At 40.4% G+C, this 22,906-nt stretch overlaps 1 protein-coding gene across 1 annotated transcript; it reads right to left on the reverse strand.

Moving 5' to 3' along the window:
- Nucleotides 1–22,214, reverse strand: LOC105891972. Its single transcript, XM_031585079.2, has 13 exons — nt 21,561–22,214; nt 20,030–20,467; nt 18,501–18,938; nt 16,974–17,411; nt 9,103–9,540; nt 4,189–4,449; nt 3,802–4,056; nt 3,087–3,332; nt 2,303–2,560; nt 1,704–2,006; nt 542–811; nt 270–353; nt 1–120 (listed from the first exon to the last, which is right to left on the reverse strand). The coding sequence occupies exons 1-13, from the start codon at nt 21,971–21,973 to the stop codon at nt 54–56; spliced, it is 3,909 nt and encodes a 1,302-aa protein (XP_031440939.2). The 5' UTR covers nt 21,974–22,214; the 3' UTR covers nt 1–53.
- Between the last annotated feature and the right edge of the window lie 692 nt (nt 22,215–22,906).

Consider the following 22,906-nt stretch of genomic DNA (forward strand, 5'->3'; position numbering starts at 1 on the left):
ATGAATAAGAGACACATCCAATCAGATGCAGTGGTTATATAGGCAGACCTCCATCACCATATCTCAAAGCGCTTGTCTCCCTGGTAGAGCTGTTTGTGATTCATCTCATTGTTGAAGAGCCTGTGGAGAGAAAGAAATGAATATGTTTTGTCTTCACTAAATTTGACAAATAAAATTAACATAAATTAATATATATAAGAAAACACCTCAATAATTTTCAATCCAAATTATATCCTGCACACACTTGCATTCGTATAGTCTACACTCACCGTACAGTCTGAATGGAAGTTGTGGCATTGACTGTATCGTAGATCAGCTGAGCCCCCTTATCAGTGATGCTGTTGTTACTGAGGCTGGAAGAAGTATGAAGAGCATGAAGAGTCTTGACAGGAAACATTAACAACCATATTCACACACACACAAATGCACAAACAAGTACACACAGACCTGCCTATACAAAGACATGGTTGCAAACAAATTACACAAACACGCAATACCCAAACACACAAATACACACACACACACACACACACACACTTACTCTAGGACTTGTGTTTTGTGCAGGTGTGGGAGCAGTGGTTCCAGGCAATGATCAGTTAGCTGGCAGTGGCTGAGGTCCAGTTCTGACAGCCCTTCAGAATATTCCAGAAACAGCGCCAGAGATCCACAAGCCCGTGTGTCCAGCACAGTGTGACTGAGGTCCACCTCCCCACCCACAGCATGGGAGAGAGACACGGCTCTCCTCACACACTCTCTCTCAGAGCCCACACACACCAGAGTCAGGAGCTGCAACAACTGGTCCTTACTGCACCTGAGAGAGAGAGAGAGAGAGAGAGAGAGAGAGAGAGAGAAAGAGAGAGAGATTATACCACTGGTGAGCCAATTTTATGTCTTTAACAATCATCATATTTAAATCACCATGTCACAGAAAGTCACTTAAAGAAAGGCTCTTAACAACCATGTGTGTATCCAGTGGCTTAACGTAGTAACGACGGGCCCAGGTGCAAGATATTATGATGCCCCCCCCCCCCTTTTTGAGGCTTGTTTCTATAGGCCACTAGTTTAGGGTATCATCTTCATCTTCATTTAGATGGTGTATTGTCATGTGAAGGACAGATAAACACATCTGTCATTCCCACTTGCTGTCCAGGCAATGCACTATGGAGTTCTATGGTCTGAGACAGACCACCCTGGGGGGGTATGTACGGGTATTTAAGGGGTTCTACTCTCTCTTTATCAGCTGTAGAGGGGTATGTACGGGTATTTAAGGGGTTCTACTATCTCTTTATCAGCTGTAGAGGGGTATGTACGGGTATTTAAGGGGTTCTACTCTCTCTTTATCAGGGCACCTTCCTTCCTTTGGGACACTAGCTTTCGTTCTCTCTCTTTCTCACACAAACATCAGCTGTCTCTTTAACTACTGACGCACACACACACACATTCTTCTCTTTCCCCTTGACTTATCATTTATTTCTTAACAACCACAGTTATCTATTATTTTTTGATTACTTTGGACAAATCCCTAATTGCTTAACCTTTTCTCTGTTGTCTGACTTGCCCTGATCGTTTTTCTACCAAAACTCCTTCCTCCTGCATTAAGGCTTCTCTTTTATCTGACCTTAAAGTCTTGGAAGATTTTGGTTCGACAGTGAGAACCCTTGAACACATCGTCTTAGAACACAGAAAGCAGTTTCACATCTCACCGCAGATGGACTTTTTCTAGAACAGAGAAAAGGTGTTCTAGACCCGCCTCCTCCACGTCACAGTCAAGTAGAGTGAGCTCAGCATTGGTGCTGACACTCTGGATCACCATGGAGATGACCCTGCAGTCCTCAGGTCTCAGGTGCAGAGGTGGTTCCTCTGTACCTTCTGTCAGGTTCACAGCAGATGAGCAGGAGAGATCCAGTCTGTGCTGCAGAGCCTGAAGAAGGGATGCTGCTGCCCCCTGCTGGATATCTGAGGACTCGCAGCAGTGGAGGAACCTCAACAGCAGCTGCCTGTCAACACTGGAGTCAAAGATGCCAAAATATGTGATGTCAGTAGACACTAAAGGAAGTAATGAATACACTGAGGACGATACATGTTGAGCTTCTGATGTATATACATGCACAAACACTAAGAGTGTTTAGAGTAAAAGGTACTGACACTTCATTTTGCACCAGTTGATCACTGCTAATGCACACAGCCAAATATATATATTTTTAAATATCCACATGATAATTAAACAAAATAATTAAATGAATTAAATTAAATTAAAATGTATCATCCATAATTGTATGCACAATCTGATAAATCCTGAGACCTGAGCTGAGACACATTGCTGAGAAGCTGCAGGAGGCTCTCTAGCTCCCCCTCTGGTATGGAGGTCCACATCAGGTTGAGTCTGACACCCTGGCCGTGCTGTAAGATGAAACGCAGGGCAGCACAGTCAGCAGCATCCAGGCCTCTGGTGGTCAGGTTGATGTAGTTCTCTGTAGATCTCAGCAGGCTGCTCACATACTGAGGAGAACGAGTCTGGTAGATCTCTCTGATGGCAGACCTCACGAAGCCTGGAGTGAGCCTGAGGAGTCGTAGTCATTGGCATTGAGTCATTCAACATTCACATTCATCAGAAGCCAAATGAAGGCAGACATTATTTCAGTAACTGTGTCTATACCCTCTGCTTTTTTGTACTTGGTGCTGCTGACAAAGTCAATTTGACAAATTGTTTGTACATATGTTGTGTAAACAGCCATTGCTAAACATTTAGATTCAATTGGGATGAATCAGGAAAATAACTTAGTTGCATGTAGAAGCCTAAATGTAAAAGCCTAAAACAGCTTCCTTGGACAAGGTAAAACTTGTTTCCAATACATTTGTTACTGCCAGAGGTTTGAGAGCTGACATTAATTGAGCTGACATTAATTAAACACAACAAATTCCTTGTATAAACGATAATATTTCTTGCATCACTACATTTTTTAAATGTTTTAAGTTGTGTTATCTCACTTTCATCTTAAGTGATACAATGTTATTTTTATAGTATATGTGGTCTAGAGCTTTCCCTCTGCAATGTTGAGTTTGAACTGTGTCTTAATCACTGCTACCTCTTCATTTGTATCCTGTCCAGCAGAGGAAGGAGTTCTCTAATGTTCGTCTCTGTGATCTTGCTCTTCCTGAAGTCCACGGTCACAGGTCCAGGGTGGTGCTGCAGCAGGTAGAAAAGCACTTCCTGGGTCAAAGTGCAGGAGGTCAGGTCTCCTCCCACCTTGTTCAGGAAGGACTGGGTGATTTCCACTTCCTGTGCTTCAGACACAAGCATAACCAGCTGCTGCATAGTTTCCTTACTCAGTCTGGAGAGTCAGAGAGAGGGAAAGAGAGACGGTGACATGAAGGAGAGTTTGAGAAGCTGATGAGGTGTAAAAGTGAGATATGAAGAAAGGGTCTGTTTTCAACTGACGAATAACCCTGAAATATGAAAAAAAAGTATTTTCTACCCATTTCATGATCTCTGCAGTTGCTGCTGCTGAATTTGACATTTACATTTTGAATGAATGTGGACATTTCTAAAGAAACACTGTATAGGCACGGTAGGCCCACATATTTGATCAGTTTTGTGCATCCTTAGAATCACCACCATGAAGTTGAAGTTGTTGTTAGTTCCTTGCTCTACCTGTTTCTGTACCAGCTGAACATGAACGCATATCATAAGATCACTGCTGACACCCTCAAATTTAAGCAATGACTACTGCTCCACCACTAGAGCTGGACAAACATTACAGAAATTCAGTCACTGTCATATGATTAAATATGTGGATTCACCTGAGCTGAAGAGGGTCCTGTAGACAGAGCAGAATGATGAGAGAGTGACCTTCGACTCTGCAAGATGTCAGATCCAGACATTGGACAGTCCAGAGCCTGAGGAGGAGAGACAGACTGCTCAGGACCCTGGACAGCGCTCTCTGAGACACGCTGAGGCTGTCGAGCTCCAGGCTGAGCTCCTCAACTGTGACTGGAGCCACAAATCCTGATGTCCTCATCGCGCTGGCAAATCTCATCAGTATTTTGCCATTCAACCTGATAATGTTAAACACAGAAAATAGCAATTTCACTTGAAAGTCTATGTTAAAAAATAACATTACACCTGATAGCTCTGATGACAAAAGGTTTACACTATATGTCTACTTAGATGACAGAAATGTATTTGACCTGAGTTTGTGAAGGTGAGAGACCCCTCTGAAGAGCAGCCTGATTCCCCTGAGAGAGATGTGCTCAGGTGTCAGAGTGAGGTCCAGTTTGTAGGGTACCCAGCTAAGCACCCGTCCCAAAGACCTGCACTTGGAGTTGTGTAGGTCCCCTTTCAGCTGGAGATTAAAGTCCAGACACTTGACCAGATGGATCAGTTCCTCTCTAGACCCAACATCTGCACAATCCATTAGGAGGGACTGGGCCTCACAGCCACCATGCAATCTGCAAAATGAAAACAATATGGTTTAAATTACTCCCAGACAAGAATCAAATGCTTCAAATCATTATTAGGATTTATTTCCATATCCAGACACTCAAGATATCACATATCCAGATATTTTAAAATGTAATTAATGTCATGAAAATAGTAATTATTATGCATTTATTGCACTTAAACAAAAATGAACCCAAGGGATAATTCAATTGAAGTAGTTGCATTTTGTAGAGATGGCTTATAGAAAGTTAAAGTCAAAACAAGATCATTATGAAGTTGAACCAACAGCACTCGCCACTGCTTCCTCTGACACCTCTGTCAAAATAGTCAGCTAGAGCTAACTAAGATTACAGAATAGAGATTAAGATATATCTAGCCAGCCAAAATCATCATCTTCTCTTCATCTCAGACACATGCCCTACTTGTCAATGGGTCAATGGTACACAGATTTCCTATTCCTTTTGGCTGGGGTGATAATGGCATTTGTAATTGGTAAAGAATGCTTAATATTTTCCTTCCCCTTGGTTTGTACCACTGTTGTAGCAGACTGGTGACATGTCAAATGGGCTACGTCATGAATAATCCTGGCTACCTGTGGAACTGTGCAGTTGAGTTTGAGAGTATGGTATCACCAGTATGGAGAAGCCCACTGGCAGAGTAAAGCACTTGGTGCTTATCTGTGTTAGTCATCTGCATCTTTACTGCTATGGAATAAAGTAGTGCTTTGAACTGCCAGATACAAAACAAAAACTACCTTTCATCCTCCTGGGTAAATTACACTTTTAATTTCACAAAAATGCGGGGATGTTTCAGTGAAAGTGGAGGCTTTACAAAACCTTCATCCTCCGTGGATGAAACGCCCATGAGTGCGCTGATCAAACTACTTGACAATAATCAGTTTCACATTGAGCACGCAGGGAAATGTTTTCTGGTTTTCCAAAATCTCCCTGCAAGTCCAATGGACTTCTCCATAATGGCAATCCTGGCCATACTCTCAAAATCACCTACACAGTTATCATCACAGTTATAATATCACTATTGATGAGCTATATACTGTAGTTTAAAATTAAGTTTCAGTTTGGATTAATATGTGATTTCTTTAAGAATATGTGGAAAGGGGTGGTGGAATTATGTGAAATGGTTCTTGAACAGAGACCTTGCCTGGCACAACAGAGAACATGGATGATGGAGATCATAATAGCTATAATCACACACACACACACAAACAAACTCCTTGCCATTAAACCAAAATGATGAAAACATATATTTCATTTATTTTACTGCATGTAATGAATGAATCAAGCACTTCACTGACCTGAGTTGTGAGATGTAGGGCAGACACTGAAGGAAACTCCTCACTTCACTCTCTTCATCTGACCAGCCTCTCAGCTCTACTGGTTTCTTCTGTGTTTGGAGTTTCAGCACCTCTAGGAAGATGGAGGCCTTTCTCTTTGAGAGGTTTATGGACCAGACTGCAGGTGCTGACTGGTAAACTGAGTGTAATGCTTGAAGGAGAATCCTGTCTGTCTTAGTCTCATAGTCCTTCACATATGAATGAAGATCAATGAGGAAATCACTCCGTTCAGAGCTGTTCTCATCACCCAAAGGGAATGTACTGTAGCTGCACACAGAGGTTAAGCGCTCAGAGAAACTCTCTCCTGTAGCTGAATCACACTCAACTGCTGCTACACTCAGATTCACCAGAAACTGGAATATGTCTTTGTTATCCTTTGTGGAGTACTGCAGGTTGAACCTAAAAAGAAATTGTAAAGGAAAATTGGTTAATCAGTTCAAGTCAACAAGTCATGCACTGAAAAGGCTAAACCACTAAAAACACACACACACACACACACACACACACACACACACACACACACACACACACACACACAAAATGTTTGTGCTATTAAGAGCCAGTTTCTGTAAGATTCAGGCAGTTTACCATAGGGGCTGATATATGACTACTTAGTTTTCATCCAAACTTTTTTCTAATGTTGACATATGCCTACCATGGCTAAAACTCACTGCTTTAATCTTTTCAACCTTTACTAACAAAATGCTGGGGCTTTAAAAGTTTCCGGGGGAAGGGGCATAGGTTTTAGTGGTGTTGTCTAAACAAAAAGTTATGGACACCACTTAGGGAAAACAGCCGTAGGCCAAAACCACAATCCTAAATTTATAATAAGACTACTGATAGGCTGCACTATATTAGGCTAGGCTATATGTGACAGGACCTGCACCTTCTGGTGTGTGTGTGTGTGTTTGTGTTTGAGAACGAGACAGAGAGGGGAGATCCAACTAGAAGCCTAATGTATAACATAACCTATTGCATGCAAATCAGTGCAAGGCTGTAGGTTGTTTCTAACTCAGTCAGAATGCTGCATTGTAGCTCTCTTGACCCCACTCACCCAAACCTGTAATATTTTCTGGTAGGTTTTCCCATACCTGTGGCCCATGGCTTATGGGTCGACCCACACATCACTAACACACACACACAGACACATGCACGACACAAAACTTCCAAACGACACAAATATTATATTTATTTTATTTTACTGCATGTACTGAATGAATCAAGCACTTCACTGACCTGAGTTGTGAGATGTAGGGCAGACACTGAAGGAAACTCCTCACTTCACTCTCTTCATCTGACCAGCCTCTCAGCTCTACTGGTCTCTTCTGTGTTTGGAGTTTCAGCACCTCTAGGAGGATGGAGGCTTTTCTCTTTGAGAGGTCTATGTACCAGACTGCAGGTGCTGACTGGTAAACTGAGTGTAATGCTGGAAGGAGACTCCTGTCTGTCTTAGTCTCATAGACCTTCACATATGAATGAAGATCAATGAGGAAATCACTCTGTTTATAGATGTCCTCATGACCCAAAGGGAATGTACTGTAGCTGCACACAGAGGATAAGATCTTAGAGAAATTCTGTGCTGTAGCTGAATCCCACTCAGCCGCTGCTACACTCAGATTCACCAGAAACTGGGAAACTTTTTCAGGCATCTTAAACAGGACATCTTGTAGGAATCTGAAAAAAATGAAATGGCTAATTACTTCAGGGCAACAGATCATACAATAAAAAGGCCTACACATTAAAAAACTCTACTTCATAGTGGTATTGAACAAAAACACATTTGTGTGCCATCAAGAGCCAGTTTCTGAAAGATTCAGGCAGTTTACTATAGGGACTATTTGTTTCCATCCACACATTTTTCCAATGTAGATATATATTTAACATGGGCAAAAATCAGTTTGAATCTTTTCAACCCCTTCAAAATTGAAATTTAGGATTTCACCTTCTAATATCTCAATGTGCCTCATTCAACCCTCATGAGTTTTTGCCACATGAATATAGGGGCCACAGCTTGCAACACAATTGAGTCTTGATCATTCATACAGAAATTCACACATTGGGACCTCCTCTGATAAAATGTACATGAACGATACTGTTGTCATTTTGGAGTGCTGATATAGATGAGGTTTTTTTAAGGCAAGAAGAAAAGTGTAGACCATCTTTACAAGGCTTCATCTCAGCGCACTCTTAGTCAAAATATTTGCAACCTGTCTTATTCTGTTCATCTACACTTGTTATATCTGTGCAGTGCATATCTAGGTACCTTTCTGCTTTATTAACGCTTAAATGTCAATTATCTAGTTCATACTTGCCACACAAAAATTGCAACACCAGGGAACAGAAAAACAGCACTAATGAAGAAACAATCTATAAATCATATAGAAATGATTATTTGCACATTAATTAAAGTTGTCTGCTTGGACAACAAAAACGTGTAATATGTAGCGAATAATCCAATTCCTGTTGAATCTCAGATTGATACCCTAGATCAAATCTTAGAAATCCTAGATTTTAAACTGAAGTAATAAAAGTAATTCTGTCAACACAGAATACACCATGTGTAAGTCACACACAACCACACACTCAAGAACATGGAAAGACACACACACACACACACACACACACACACACACACTATTTTCTTCACAGTTAAAGCAAAGTTATCATCATCTATTATTCTCTGAAATACTTGCTAATGAGCTAAACTTAAGAAAGGCTTCCGAGAATGAAGCAACTTCACACACCTGAGTTGTGAGATGTAGGGCAGACACTGAAGGAAACTCCTCACTTCACTCTCTTCATCTGACCAGCCTCTCAGCTCTACTGGTCTCTTCCCAGTTTGGAGTTTCAGCACTTCTAGGAAGATGGAGGCCTTTCTCTTTGAGAGGTCTATGGACCAGACTGAAGGTGCTGACTGGTAAATTAATTGTGATGCTAGAAGGATGGCTGTTTTAGCCTCACTGGCCTTGACATGGAGGTATAGATCTAGCAGGAAATTACTCCGAATGGCATCAACCTCCTCCTCATCATCATAAAAGTTCTCAAAAGGAAAAGACTTGTAGCAGCAGACAGATGATAAGAGCGTAGAGAAACCCTCTCCTGAGGTTGAGTCACGTTCAGCTGCTGATACACTGAGATTCACCAGGAACTGGATTATTGTGCTTGACTTTTTATCTATCAAGTTGAAATCAAATCTAAAAGGAATGGATGAATGTAATCAGGTCAAGACATAAACATAATAAAGACAGATCAGTTTAAATGCTCTGGACAAATCACTCCTCAGGAATGAATCAAGCACTTCACTGACCTCAGTTGTGAGATGTAGGGCAGACACTGAAGGAAACTCCTCACTTCACTCTCTTCATCTGACCAGCCTCTCAGCTCTACTGGTTTCTTCTGTGTTTGGAGTTTCAACACCTCTAGGAGGGTGGAGGCCTTTCTCTTTGAGAGGTCTATGAACCAGACTAAAGGTGTTGACTGGTAAACTGATTGTAATGCTTGAAGAAAACTCTTGGCTGTTTTAGTCTCATAGTCCTTCACATATGAACAAAGATCAATGAGGAAATCACTCTGTGTAGAGCTGTCCTCATCACCCAAAGGGAATGTACTGTAGCTGCACACAGAGGATAAGAGCTCAGAGAAACTCTCTCCTGTAGCTGAATCCCACTCAGCTGCTGCTACACTCAGATTCACCAGAAACTGGAATATTTCTTTGTCATCCTTTTCGGAGTAATACAGGTCGAACCTAAAAAGAAATCGTGAAGGCAAATTGGTTAATACAGTGTAGAGAGAAAAATTATTACTAATCCTTTACATACTCTCATCATATTAACATTATGACTTCACACATTCACACACTTTATCATCAGGTGGTAGTCCTCTCCATAAGGGTTACAATGTCCACAGTGTCACTGCAACACACTCGGCCACTGTGCTCACAGCCTCTACACACACACACACACACACACACAAACAAACACACACACACACACACATTTCCACACTGGTAAAACTAGGCTTCAGAACTTTACCCTCCAGCCCCCTGACAGCCCCTAACATTTCATAGGAAGGGTTCCAAAGATTTAAAGATATTTTTCTGTCCTTTCTAACCATATATTTAATCCTAAATGAATCTTCATTGCTGCAACATATACAGTACTGGATACTTCAAATGAACTCCTTAGAAACAAATTCTCCTATCGCCAAAACAATGATTGACAGGTCTCTCCACCAATCAGTGCCCTGCAACAGCACTCGTCACTGTATCCTCTGACACCTCCGTCAAAATAGTCAGAACAGCTATGTGATAGGTCCAATGCTGTAATAGTATATCATTTGATACCATATATTGGAGACCAGTCATGGATTTTAGTCAGTCATGGATTCAGGTTTATTCTTGAACAATGGCGGCCGACCACTGTGAGACAGAGACTTGAAGTTCCACTCGCCCAGAGCTTCACATAAGCATATCTGATCTATCCATTGTAGGCTGGTCTGCTAAATACACTGAATTTAAAGGGTGTTACTGTCTATTAATGAGGTCTTGGAGACACAAATCTGAGCCATTTGCTGACACGTTCAATACACTCCCTCAGGATAACTCTTCTCTAAACAGAAATGATTACATTCTAACTTATAACTAGGTATAAGATACATTGAATTATTGACTATGGGCATACACTTATTAAACTAAATCTCAATCCCTTCAGCTGTAACAAGAGCTAACTAATATCATAGATTATACATTTAAATGTATCAAGCAAAACAGTTCTTCATGAAGATTCTTTCTTTTTTTCAACACGGCCACATGCCCTACTTGTCAATGGGTCAATGAAACACAGATATACTAGGACAGTGTAGAGAAAGAGAGAAACTGAGCAGGAAGAAGACTAGTTGAAGGATGAGGACATCATTCAGATCTGTCTCCATCCTCGGTCCCTCCAGATGCAGTCTGTGTCAAAGTGCACTCCTCTTCCTTTTGGTTAAATATTTCACAAAGTGTTAATAGCCTCAAACTGCATCATATCTCAGAATGAACAAGGGGACTTGCCCTTTCCAATGATAGCAGTTACAAATCTTTAAAGTCTATTGTTATGGTTATGAAATAACATGACATTTCTTCATAGTCACAAACTCCCATTTATCAGCAATAGATATAGACCCACACATTTGTGTACAAAGTCTCTGTATTATTGTCGGTTATGGGTAATGGCTGATTTGAACGTGCACATCAGGCCACGGAGAGGTGCTCAGAGAGGGTTTGCAACGACGGAGAGGGCTCTGCGTGTCTGCTCATACGGACGACCATAGATCAGTCACCATTATAGAGAAGCCTAGTGCATATAGCTAAGGTATGTGAATGTGTTGAAACAAGAAGAAATCAATCAATACAATAATTGAGATCCAGAAAGCAAGAATAAATAGTTGGTGTTAAATAACTTGGTGTCTAATACTGTGCAAGTGCGATATGGTCAGCCCACATAGATGTTCACTGACTAACACCCACCTGTGAGTGAAATGAGAGTTAATGAGCTCGTAACTTCCGCCTAGATAATAGATACATTAGGATATGCTCTCACTGATTGTTTGAAAAACACGTTACCGTTGCTGGTGGGAGTAGGACGCTAGCTGTGGAGTGCACCTTGTTAGGAGTTTCATGCCAGAACTTCACGTTAGGCATTGTAAAGCACCCCTGAAGCGTTGTGGCACATCAGTGCACATCAGTTTTGAGTGCCGTCCCTCCTATTAAGCACTGTGGTTGGCTACCGAGTCTGACTCGTTTGAGCCCCTGGCTCGTTTTACCGTAGCGTTGCAAGAGGTCTCCCCTGGCTACTAGGGATAAAAAGGTATGCCAAGCTGACATGGGTCCCTCCTCGATTTCCATTTCCTCTTGGGTCCTTCCTTTTGTATGGCAGTCAAGGCCAAGGCAGCAATTGACCACAGTTGATAATCTGGCCACTGTTTTCCTCTGTTTATTTCTTTCATTATGTTCTTTGTGTATCTATTGATTTAGCTGAAGCCACGTGTCTCGTTGTTGTTACAATGTAACATTGTGTGGGTACATTTATGGTACTATTCTGCCCTTAAGTTGCTGTGTGAACATCCCCCTAATGGTTGAGTGTGGAGTTTGACACAACCTGTGTAAGATTGTTCTCTGTGTGATTTATCTTGAACTCACAACATTTTGCACTTTGCAGTATTACACTAGTGTGTGCATGAGAGTGTTAGTATGGCTGAATATTGATCAGAGGTACTCTAGCAGTGTTACTATAGATACTCTGGGTTGGCCCCCTGGGCCTATGTTATGTGTTTTGCTTTCTTGTCTTTTATGTCTGGGGCCCGTTCGTCGTAGAGTTGAAGCTAAGTTAATCAATTGGCCTTTTAGCCCGTTAAGATTAGCAAGCTGATTGAGAACAGCAAATATCGGTTCGTTAACGGCTGATCCGCATCCAAATCATGTGGTTAATTTCAACCAGGCTAAACTTACCGGGGCATTTGCGCGTGCACGTCCTACTTCAAAAGGCAGGAAAGGTCGATCACCAAAACAATGATTTTCTAACGGTATAATGGTTCTAAACTCAAAGAAAATTGCTTTTTTTTTCTCCGCTGGCGAGCAGGAGATGAATATGAACGCTTATGAAGAATACAAGACCATAATCATGGCAAAATTCAACACCGCCACCGCTGTGAGAGCAAGGTGTGTTGGGATGTTTATAGGGTGATATCTATGTATGAATTACTAACGGCAAGTGTCAACTGGTACAGAGGATCCCTCTACCAGTTTGAAACTACAAGGTTGCTAGTTCGAATCCCCTCACCTCCTTCCTCGATATAGTTCTCCATTTTCTTGTAAGTCGCTTTGAATAAAAGCGTCTGTTAAATGACTAAATTTATTAATAACAAATGCAATAAATTGAAGCAGTGAAAATAAATTGTCTGTATTTCTCTCTATTCTTATCATGAGTCCACCTTAATCATTTTCTACAATAATGATATGCTATGGTGTACTAATAACGCTCATATAATTATGAGTGCTTTGTTCTCCGCATCACCGACACTACAAAAATGTACCACTCGCAAAAAAGCGCAAGACAGTCAATGTTCGACTGTGGTGTTTGCAATAAATGACTCGAGAAGGTCTTGTAAATTAATGATTCCTTGTCGGCTGAATCGGTAGCGCTCATACAAGAATAATTGATCTTGGCGATTGCAAAGAACTCTCTCCCTCCGCTAATCTTATTAACTATCTAATATCAGTCCTTGGTCAATGGGATCCCTCCTTTTTCCGGGGGTGTGGCAAGCTTATCCAGCTACACTTAAGTTAGCCTGCCCTGGAGCAGGTTAGTGCTAATTGATATGTAACTATGGTGATTTATCAAAAGTTGCTTCCACGAACCAAAAAGAGGGGCGTTTTTTATCTTAGCCTGAAAAATAGCTTGCTAAACCGCTTAGCGAGCTACGACGAATACCCCCCAGATGTATGTATTGTCATGGTGTTTTGTTACCCCTTTCAAGTACAAACAAAAGAAGACCTGTATTGAAATAAATTATTTATTGCTTATAACATCCTCGGTTTGAATCCATTTAATTGGGTAACATTCAAAGTACTGGGTAGCTACTACCTTAGCAGCTAGCCTCAAGTTGTCAAGGTGTTGTAGCAGTTGGCCGGGGGACTAGCCCATTGTCACACAAGTGTCAGGATCCTGCATGTGCTTTTTCCTGTTTGTTTATGTTGTCATGTGCTTGTTGTGTTTGTCTTGTCCGGCCATGTGTTTCCTGTCTTTGTCCTGAGACTCCGCCCCCACCTGCCCTCTGCCACTTCCTGGTTTTTACCCTCACCTGTTCCCAATCTTTACCCTGTTTGTTTCCCTGATTGGTACCTCCTGTGTCTTGTTAATTTCCCTTGTCTGGTTCCCCCTCTGTTATTTAAGTTCAGTCTGTCCTTTGTTCCATGTTGGTTCGTCATACTAGCATGGTGTGAGTTCTGTTTCATTTAGCTGTGTGCTTTCATGGATTCCTGCTCTGCCTTGCTTCCCTGCTTTTTGTATTGTTGCTTTGTCAGCGCTTGGGTCCCCTAAGTTGGGATCTTCTGTGTCTTCTGTGTTATTTTGGAATTCTAGTTTTTGCCCGGATCTTTTGTGTGTTTGCCTTTTGGACTTGTTGTTAACCTTTTGTAAATAAACCTGAACAGTTCCTGCATCTGGTCTGTGATTGGGTCTCTGCCTTCCAAATCGTGACAACAAGTTCTGCTTTACTATGAAAGTCAATTAAAAAATAGTCTATTTGTCAGGGTTTTGGAACTCCCAGGGTCCTTCCCTCCACGAGGAAGGATCTTCTCAGTGACATGTTTCAAAAGTCCACACTTTTATGTGTCAACTTTCACTAAGGCTTCATAACGACCCACAAAGATATCAGGTGATGAAGTCCAGAATTTTCAGTTTCTTAAAATGTACCCTCCATCCTCCTGAAAGATCCCCTATAATGTCTTAGGAAGGGTTCCAAAGACTTAAAGAAATATATGTTTTTTCCTTTCTGGCCCCATATTTAATCCTGAATCTACTTTGCTGCAACATATACTTGGATACTTACAATGAACTGCTTAGAATCCAGAAAAGTCACCTCTTGCCAAATAATGATTCAAAGGGCTTTCTCTGCCAATAAGAGCTTTGCAAAACAGAGAGCTGCTGCCCCTCCGACCAAAATCTCTACAAAGTTTTTGGATGTGTAAAGACCGGTGAAAACGTTTGTGGAGTGAAGTTCAATAGACCCCCAATCTCAGTTTGAATAACACCAGGGATCTGGAGCCAGGACATTTAGACTTGATGTCTGGCTATTGTCTACAGCCGTGACCAGATGGTTTGAACCAGGCATATTAGCATTAGCATAGATAGTCCGTGGTCAACTAGACCCATCTGCCTGGCCTTCACACATTTTTTTTGCATAAACTAGATAGACCTCATCCTGAACTAGAGCCCCAGACACACCTCCCCCCTTCCCCCTATGCTTATCTTAAACCCCCTCATGGAAAGACATCAAGTTCACCCACAGATCAGAGACCCCAAAACACATAAACTCCCCTGTAGCAAAGGGAGATAGTAATCACCCCAGCCAGACTTGAACCTGGATCTACATGGTGCCAAACCTGCACTCCGACTGCAACGCCAAAGAGCCAGGCTCATTGGTATGGCAGCCAGAGCACATACTCAAGTGTAGTGAATGCACTCCGTCACACTGCCCTCCCCTTCTGCGCACCCTTGCGCTTCATTCACACAGGCATCCCTAACATATCCATCAACTGTACTTTCTACCCCGTAGGACCCGCTGCTTATTGGTCAACCCGCACATCACTAACACACGCACACACACACACACATATGGCACAAACAACTTACCATTAAACCACAATGATGAAAAATCACATTTCATTTATTTTACTGAATGTACTAAATTAATCAAGCACTTCACTGACCTCAGCTGTGAGATGTCACACACAACCACACACTCAAAAACATGGAAACACACACACACACACACTACATTCTTCACAGTTAAACCAAAGTTATCATTACATCATCATCTATTATTCTCTGAAATACTTGCTAATGAGCTAAACTTAAGAAAGGCTTCCGAGAATGAAACAACTTCACACACCTGAGTTGTGAGATGTATGGCAGACACTGAAGGAAACTCCTCACTTCACTCTCTTCATCTGACCAGCCTCTCAGCTCTACTGGTTTCTTCTGTGTTTGGAGTTTCAGCACCTCTAGGAAGATGGAGGCCTTTCTCTTTGAGAGGTCTATGGACCAGATTGCAGGAGCTGACTGGCAAACTGAGTGTAACGCTGGAAGGAGACTCCTGTCTGTCTTAGTCTCATAGTCCTTCACATATGAATGAAGATCAATGATGAAATCACTCTGTTTATAGATGTCCTCATGACCCAAAGGGAATGTACTGTAGCTGCACACAGAGGATATGATCTTAGAGAAATTCTGTTCTGTAGCGGAATCAAACTCAGCTGCTGCTACACTCAGATTCACCAGGAACTGGGAAACTTTTTCAGGCATCTTAATCAGGAAATATTGTAGGAATCTGAAAAAAAAAGAAATAGCTAATAAGTTCAAGGCAACAAGTCATACAATAAAAAGTTTAACACATATGGTGGTTGTATAGTGGTAGGTATTGAAAAAAACAAAACACAAACACAACATTTTTGTGCCATCAAGAGCCAGTTTCTGTAAGATTCAGGCAGTTTACCTTAGGGACTATACGTTTCCAACCCCACTTTTTTCCAATGTATACATTTAACATGGGCAAAAATCAGTTTGAATCTTTTCAACCTTTCAAACCCTTCAAAATATAAATTTAGGATTTCACCTTCAAATATCTCAATGTGCCTCATTCAACCTTCCTGAGTTTTTGCCACATGAATATAGGGGCCACAGCTTGCAAAACAACTGAGTCTTGATCATTCATACAGAAATTCACACATTGGGACCTCCTCTGATAAAATGTATATGAACGATACTGTTGTCATTTTGGAGTGCTGATATAGGGGAGGTTTTTTTAAGGCAAGAAGAAAAGTGTAGGCCATCTTAACAAGGCTTCATTTCAGCACACTCTCAGTTAAAATATTTGCAACCTGTCTTATTCTGTTCATCTACACTTGTTATATCTGTGCAGTGCATATCTAGGTACCTTTCTGCTTTATTAACGCTTAAATGTCAATTATCTAGTTCATACTTGCCACACAAAAATTGCAACACCAGGGAACAGAAAAACAGCACTAATGAAGAAACAACCTATAAATCATATAGAAACGATTATTTGCACATTAATTAAAGTTGTCTGCTTGGACAACAAAAACGTGTAATATGTAGCGAATAATCCAACTCCTGTTGAATCTCAGATTGATACCCTAGATAAAATTTTAGAAATCCTAGATTTTAAACTGAAGTAATAAAAGTAATTCTGTCAACACAGAACAGACCATGTGTAAGTCACACACAACCACACACTCAAGAACATGGAAAGACACACACACACACACACACACACACACACACACACACTATTTTCTTCACAGTTAAAGCAAAGTTATCATCATCTATTATTCTCTGAAATACTTGCTAATGAGCTAAACTTAAGAAAGGCTTCCAAGAATGAAACAACTTCACACACCTGAGTTGTGAGATGCAGGGCAGACACTGAAGGAAACTCCTCACTTCACTCTCTTCATCTGACCAGCCTCTCAGCTCTACTGGTCTCTTCTGTGTTTGGAGTTTCAGCACCTCTAGGAAGATGGAGGCTTTTCTCTTTGAGAGGTCTATGGACCAGACTGCAGGAGCTGACTGGTAAACAGATTGTAATGCTGGAAGGAGACTCCTGTCTGTCTTAGTCTCATAGTCCTTCACATATGAATAAAGATCAATGAGGAAATCACTCCGTTTACAGATGTCCTCATGACCCAAAGGGAATGTACTGTAGCTGCACACAGAGGATACGATCTTAGAGAAATTCTGTTCTGTAGCGGAATCAAACTCAGCTGCTGCTATACTCAGATTCACCAGGAACTGGGAAACTTTTTCAGGAATCTTAATCAGGAAATCTTGTAGGAATCTGAAAAAAAAAGAACTAGCTAATAAGTTCAAGGCAACAAGTCATACAAAAAAAAGGTTAACACATATGGTGGTTGTATAGTGGTAGGTATTGAACAAAAAAAAAACACACACACAACATTTTTGTGCCATCAAGAGCCAGTTTCTGTAAGATTCAGGCAGTTTACTTTAGGGACTATACGTTTCCAACCCCACTTTTTTCCAATGTATACATTTAACATGGGCAAAAATCAGTTTGAATCTTTTCAACCTTTCAAACCCTTCAAAATATAAATTTAGGATTTCACCTTCAAATATCTCAATGTGCCTCATTCAACCTTCCTGAGTTTTTGCCACATGAATTTGGGGCCACAGCTTGCAAAACAACTGAGTCTTGATCATTCATACAGAAATTCACACATTGGGACCTCCTCTGATAAAATGTACATGAACGATACTGTTGTCATTTTGGAGTGCTGATATAGGGGAGGTTTTTTTAAGGCAAGAAGAAAAGTGTAGGCCATCTTAACAAGGCTTCATTTCAGCACACTCTCAGTTAAAATATTTGCAACCTGTCTTATTCTGTTCATCTACACTTGTTATATCTGTGCAGTGCATATCTAGGTACCTTTCTGCTTTATTAACGCTTAAATGTCAATTATCTAGTTCATACTTGCCACACAAAAATTGCAACACCAGGGAACAGAAAAACAGCACTAATGAAGAAACAACCTATAAATCATATAGAAACGATTATTTGCACATTAATTAAAGTTGTCTGCTTGGACAACAAAAACGTGTAATATGTAGCGAATAATCCAACTCCTGTTGAATCTCAGATTGATACCCTAGATAAAATTTTAGAAATCCTAGATTTTAAACTGAAGTAATAAAAGTAATTCTGTCAACACAGAACAGACCATGTGTAAGTCACACACAACCACACACTCAAGAACATGGAAAGACACACACACACACACACACACACACACACACACACACTATTTTCTTCACAGTTAAAGCAAAGTTATCATCATCTATTATTCTCTGAAATACTTGCTAATGAGCTAAACTTAAGAAAGGCTTCCAAGAATGAAACAACTTCACACACCTGAGTTGTGAGATGCAGGGCAGACACTGAAGGAAACTCCTCACTTCACTCTCTTCATCTGACCAGCCTCTCAGCTCTACTGGTCTCTTCTGTGTTTGGAGTTTCAGCACCTCTAGGAAGATGGAGGCTTTTCTCTTTGAGAGGTCTATGGACCAGACTGCAGGAGCTGACTGGTAAACAGATTGTAATGCTGGAAGGAGACTCCTGTCTGTCTTAGTCTCATAGTCCTTCACATATGAATAAAGATCAATGAGGAAATCACTCCGTTTACAGATGTCCTCATGACCCAAAGGGAATGTACTGTAGCTGCACACAGAGGATACGATCTTAGAGAAATTCTGTTCTGTAGCGGAATCAAACTCAGCTGCTGCTATACTCAGATTCACCAGGAACTGGGAAACTTTTTCAGGAATCTTAATCAGGAAATCTTGTAGGAATCTGAAAAAAAAAAGAACTAGCTAATAAGTTCAAGGCAACAAGTCATACAAAAAAAGGTTAACACATATGGTGGTTGTATAGTGGTAGGTATTGAACAAAAAAAAAAAACACACACACAACATTTTTGTGCCATCAAGAGCCAGTTTCTGTAAGATTCAGGCAGTTTACTTTAGGGACTATACGTTTCCAACCCCACTTTTTTCCAATGTATACATTTAACATGGGCAAAAATCAGTTTGAATCTTTTCAACCTTTCAAACCCTTCAAAATATAAATTTAGGATTTCACCTTCAAATATCTCAATGTGCCTCATTCAACCTTCCTGAGTTTTTGCCACATGAATTTGGGGCCACAGCTTGCAAAACAACTGAGTCTTGATCATTCATACAGAAATTCACACATTGGGACCTCCTCTGATAAAATGTACATGAACGATACTGTTTTCATTTTGGAGTGCTGATATAGGGGAGGTTTTTTTAAGGCAAGAAGAAAAGTGTAGGCCATCTTTACAAGGCTTCATCTCAGCGCACTCTTAGTCAAAATATTTGCAATCTGTCTTATTCTGTTCATATACACTTGTTATATCTGTGCAGTGCATATCTAGGTACCTTTCTGCTTTATTAACGCTTAAATGTCAATTATCTAGTTCATACTTGCCACACAAAAATTGCAACACCAGGGAACAGAAAAACAGCACTAATGAAGAAATAACCTATAAATCATATAGAAACGATTATTTGCACATTAATTAAAGTTGTCTGCTTGGACAACAAAAACGTGTAATATGTAGCGAATAAATCAACTCCTGTTGAATCTCAGATTGATACCCTAGATAAAATTTTAGAAATCCTAGATTTTAAACTGAAGTAATAAAAGTAATTCTGTCAACACAGAACAGACCATGTGTAAGTCACACACAACCACACACTCAAGAACATGGAAAGACACACACACACACACACACACACACACACACACACACTATTTTCTTCACAGTTAAAGCAAAGTTATCATCATCTATTATTCTCTGAAATACTTGCTAATGAGCTAAACTTAAGAAAGGCTTCCAAGAATGAAACAACTTCACACACCTGAGTTGTGAGATGCAGGGCAGACACTGAAGGAAACTCCTCACTTCACTCTCTTCATCTGACCAGCCTCTCAGCTCTACTGGTCTCTTCTGTGTTTGGAGTTTCAGCACCTCTAGGAAGATGGAGGCTTTTCTCTTTGAGAGGTCTATGGACCAGACTGCAGGTGCTGACTGGTAAACAGATTGTAATGCTGGAAGGAGACTCCTGTCTGTCTTAGTCTCATAGTCCTTCACATATGAATAAAGATCAATGAGGAAATCACTCCGTTTACAGATGTCCTCATGACCCAAAGGGAATGTACTGTAGCTGCACACAGAGGATACGATCTTAGAGAAATTCTGTTCTGTAGCGGAATCAAACTCAGCTGCTGCTATACTCAGATTCACCAGGAACTGGGAAACTTTTTCAGGAATCTTAATCAGGAAATCTTGTAGGAATCTGAAAAAAAAAGAACTAGCTAATTAGTTCAAGGCAACAAGTCATACAAAAAAAAGGCTAACACATATAGTGGTTGTATAGTGGTAGGTATTGAACAAAAAAAAAACACACACACAACATTTTTGTGCCATCAAGAGCCAGTTTCTGTAAGATTCAGGCAGTTTACTTTAGGGACTATACGTTTCCAACCCCACTTTTTTCCAATGTATACATTTAACATGGGCAAAAATCAGTTTGAATCTTTTCAACCTTTCAAACCCTTCAAAATATAAATTTAGGATTTCACCTTCAAATATCTCAATGTGCCTCATTCAACCTTCCTGAGTTTTTGCCACATGAATTTGGGGCCACAGCTTGCAAAACAACTGAGTCTTGATCATTCATACAGAAATTCACACATTGGGACCTCCTCTGATAAAATGTACATGAACGATACTGTTGTCATTTTGGAGTGCTGATATAGGGGAGGTTTTTTTAAGGCAAGAAGAAAAGTGTAGGCCATCTTTACAAGGCTTCATCTCAGCGCACTCTTAGTCAAAATATTTGCAATCTGTCTTATTCTGTTCATATACACTTGTTATATCTGTGCAGTGTATATCTAGGTACCTTTCTGCTTTATTAACGCTTAAATGTCAATTATCTAGTTCATACTTGCCAAACAAAAATTGCAACACCAGGGAACAAAAAAACAGCACTAATGAAGAAACAACCTATAAATCATATAGAAACAATTATTTGCATATTAATTAAAGTTGTCTGCTTGGACAACAAAAACGTGTAATATGTAGCGAATAATCCAATTCCTGTTGAATCTCAGATTGATACCCTAGATCAAATCTTAGAAATCCTAGATTTTAAACTGAAGTAATAAAAGTAATTCTGTCAACACAGAACAGACCATGTGTAAGTCACACACAACCACACACTCAAGAACATGGAAAGACACACACACACACACACACACACACACACACACACACACACTATTTTCTTCACAGTTAAAGCAAAGTTATCATCATCTATTATTCTCTGAAATACTTGCTAATGAGCTAAACTTAAGAAAGGCTTCCGAGAATGAAACAACTTCACACACCTGAGTTGTGAGATGTAGGGCAGACACTGAAGGAAACTCCTCACTTCACTCTCTTCATCTGACCAGCCTCTCAGCTCTACTGGTCTCTTCTGTGTTTGGAGTTTCAGCACCTCTAGGAGGATGGAGGCTTTTCTCTTTGAGAGGTCTATGGACCAGACTGCAGGAGCTGACTGGTAAACAGATTGTAATGCTGGAAGGAGGCTCCTGTCTGTCTTAGTCTCATAGTCCTTCACATATGAATGAAGATCAATGAGGAAATCACTCCGTCTAGAGCTGTCCCCATACCCAAAATCGAATGTACTGTAGCTGCACACAGAGGATATGATCTTAGAAAAATTCTGTCCTGTAGCTGAATCCCACTCAGCCGCTGCTATACTCAGATTCACCAGAAACTGGGCAACTTTTTCAGGCATCTTAAACAGGACATCTAGTAGGAATCTGAAAAAAAATGAAATGGCTAATTACTTCAGGGCAACAGGTCATACAATAAAAAGGCCTACACATTAAAAAACTCTACTTCATAGTGGTATTGAATAAAAACACATTTGTGTGCCATCAAGAGCCAGTTTCTGAAAGATTCAGGCAGTTTACTATAGGGACTATTCGTTTCCATCCACACATTTTTCCAATGTAGATATATATTTAACATGGGCAAAAATCAGTTTGAATCTTTTCAACCCCTTCAAAATTGAAATTTAGGATTTCATCTTCAAATATCTCAATGTGCCTCATTCAACCCTCCTGAGTTTTTGCCACATGAATATAGGGGCCACAGGTTGCAACACAATTGAGTCTTGATCATTCATACAGAAATTCACACATTGGGACCTCCTCTGATAAAATGTACATGAACGATACTGTTGTCATTTTGGAGTGCTGATATAGAGGAGGTTTTTTTAAGGCAAGAAGAAAAGTGTAGGCCATCTTTACAAGGCTTCATCTCAGCGCACTCTTAGTCAAAATATTTGCAATCTGTCTTATTCTGTTCATATACACTTGTTATATCTGTGCAGTGTATATCTAGGTACCTTTCTGCTTTATTAACGCTTAAATGTCAATTATCTAGTTCATACTTGCCACACAAAAATTGCAACACCAGGGAACAAAAAAACAGCACTAATGAAGAAACAACCTATAAATCATATAGAAACGATTATTTGCATATTAATTAAAGTTGTCTGCTTGGACAACAAAAACGTGTAATATGTAGCGAATAATCCAATTCCTGTTGAATCTCAGATTGATACCCTAGATCAAATCTTAGAAATCCTAGATTTTAAACTGAAGTAATAAAAGTAATTCTGTTGACACAGAACAGACCATGTGTAAGTCACACACAACCACAC

This window comes from Clupea harengus, chromosome 18 (assembly GCF_900700415.2).
Source record: "Clupea harengus chromosome 18, Ch_v2.0.2, whole genome shotgun sequence".
NCBI classification, from domain to species: Eukaryota; Metazoa; Chordata; class Actinopteri; order Clupeiformes; family Clupeidae; genus Clupea; species Clupea harengus.

Bases quoted from the DNA above. Each gene is read 5' to 3' on its own strand.
- LOC105891972 (XM_031585079.2), bottom strand. From the start codon at position 21,973: ATGCCTGAAAAAGTTGCCCAGTTTCTGGTGAATCTGAGTATAGCAGCG. The intron at 9,541-16,973 runs GTGTGTGAAGTT...ATTTCTTTTTAG, and splicing joins CCCTGCATCTCACAACTCAG to GTTCGACCTGTATTACTCCG. The intron at 4,450-9,102 runs GTCAGTGAAGTG...TTCATTTTGCAG, and splicing joins CCCTACATCTCACAACTGAG to ATTGCATGGTGGCTGTGAGG.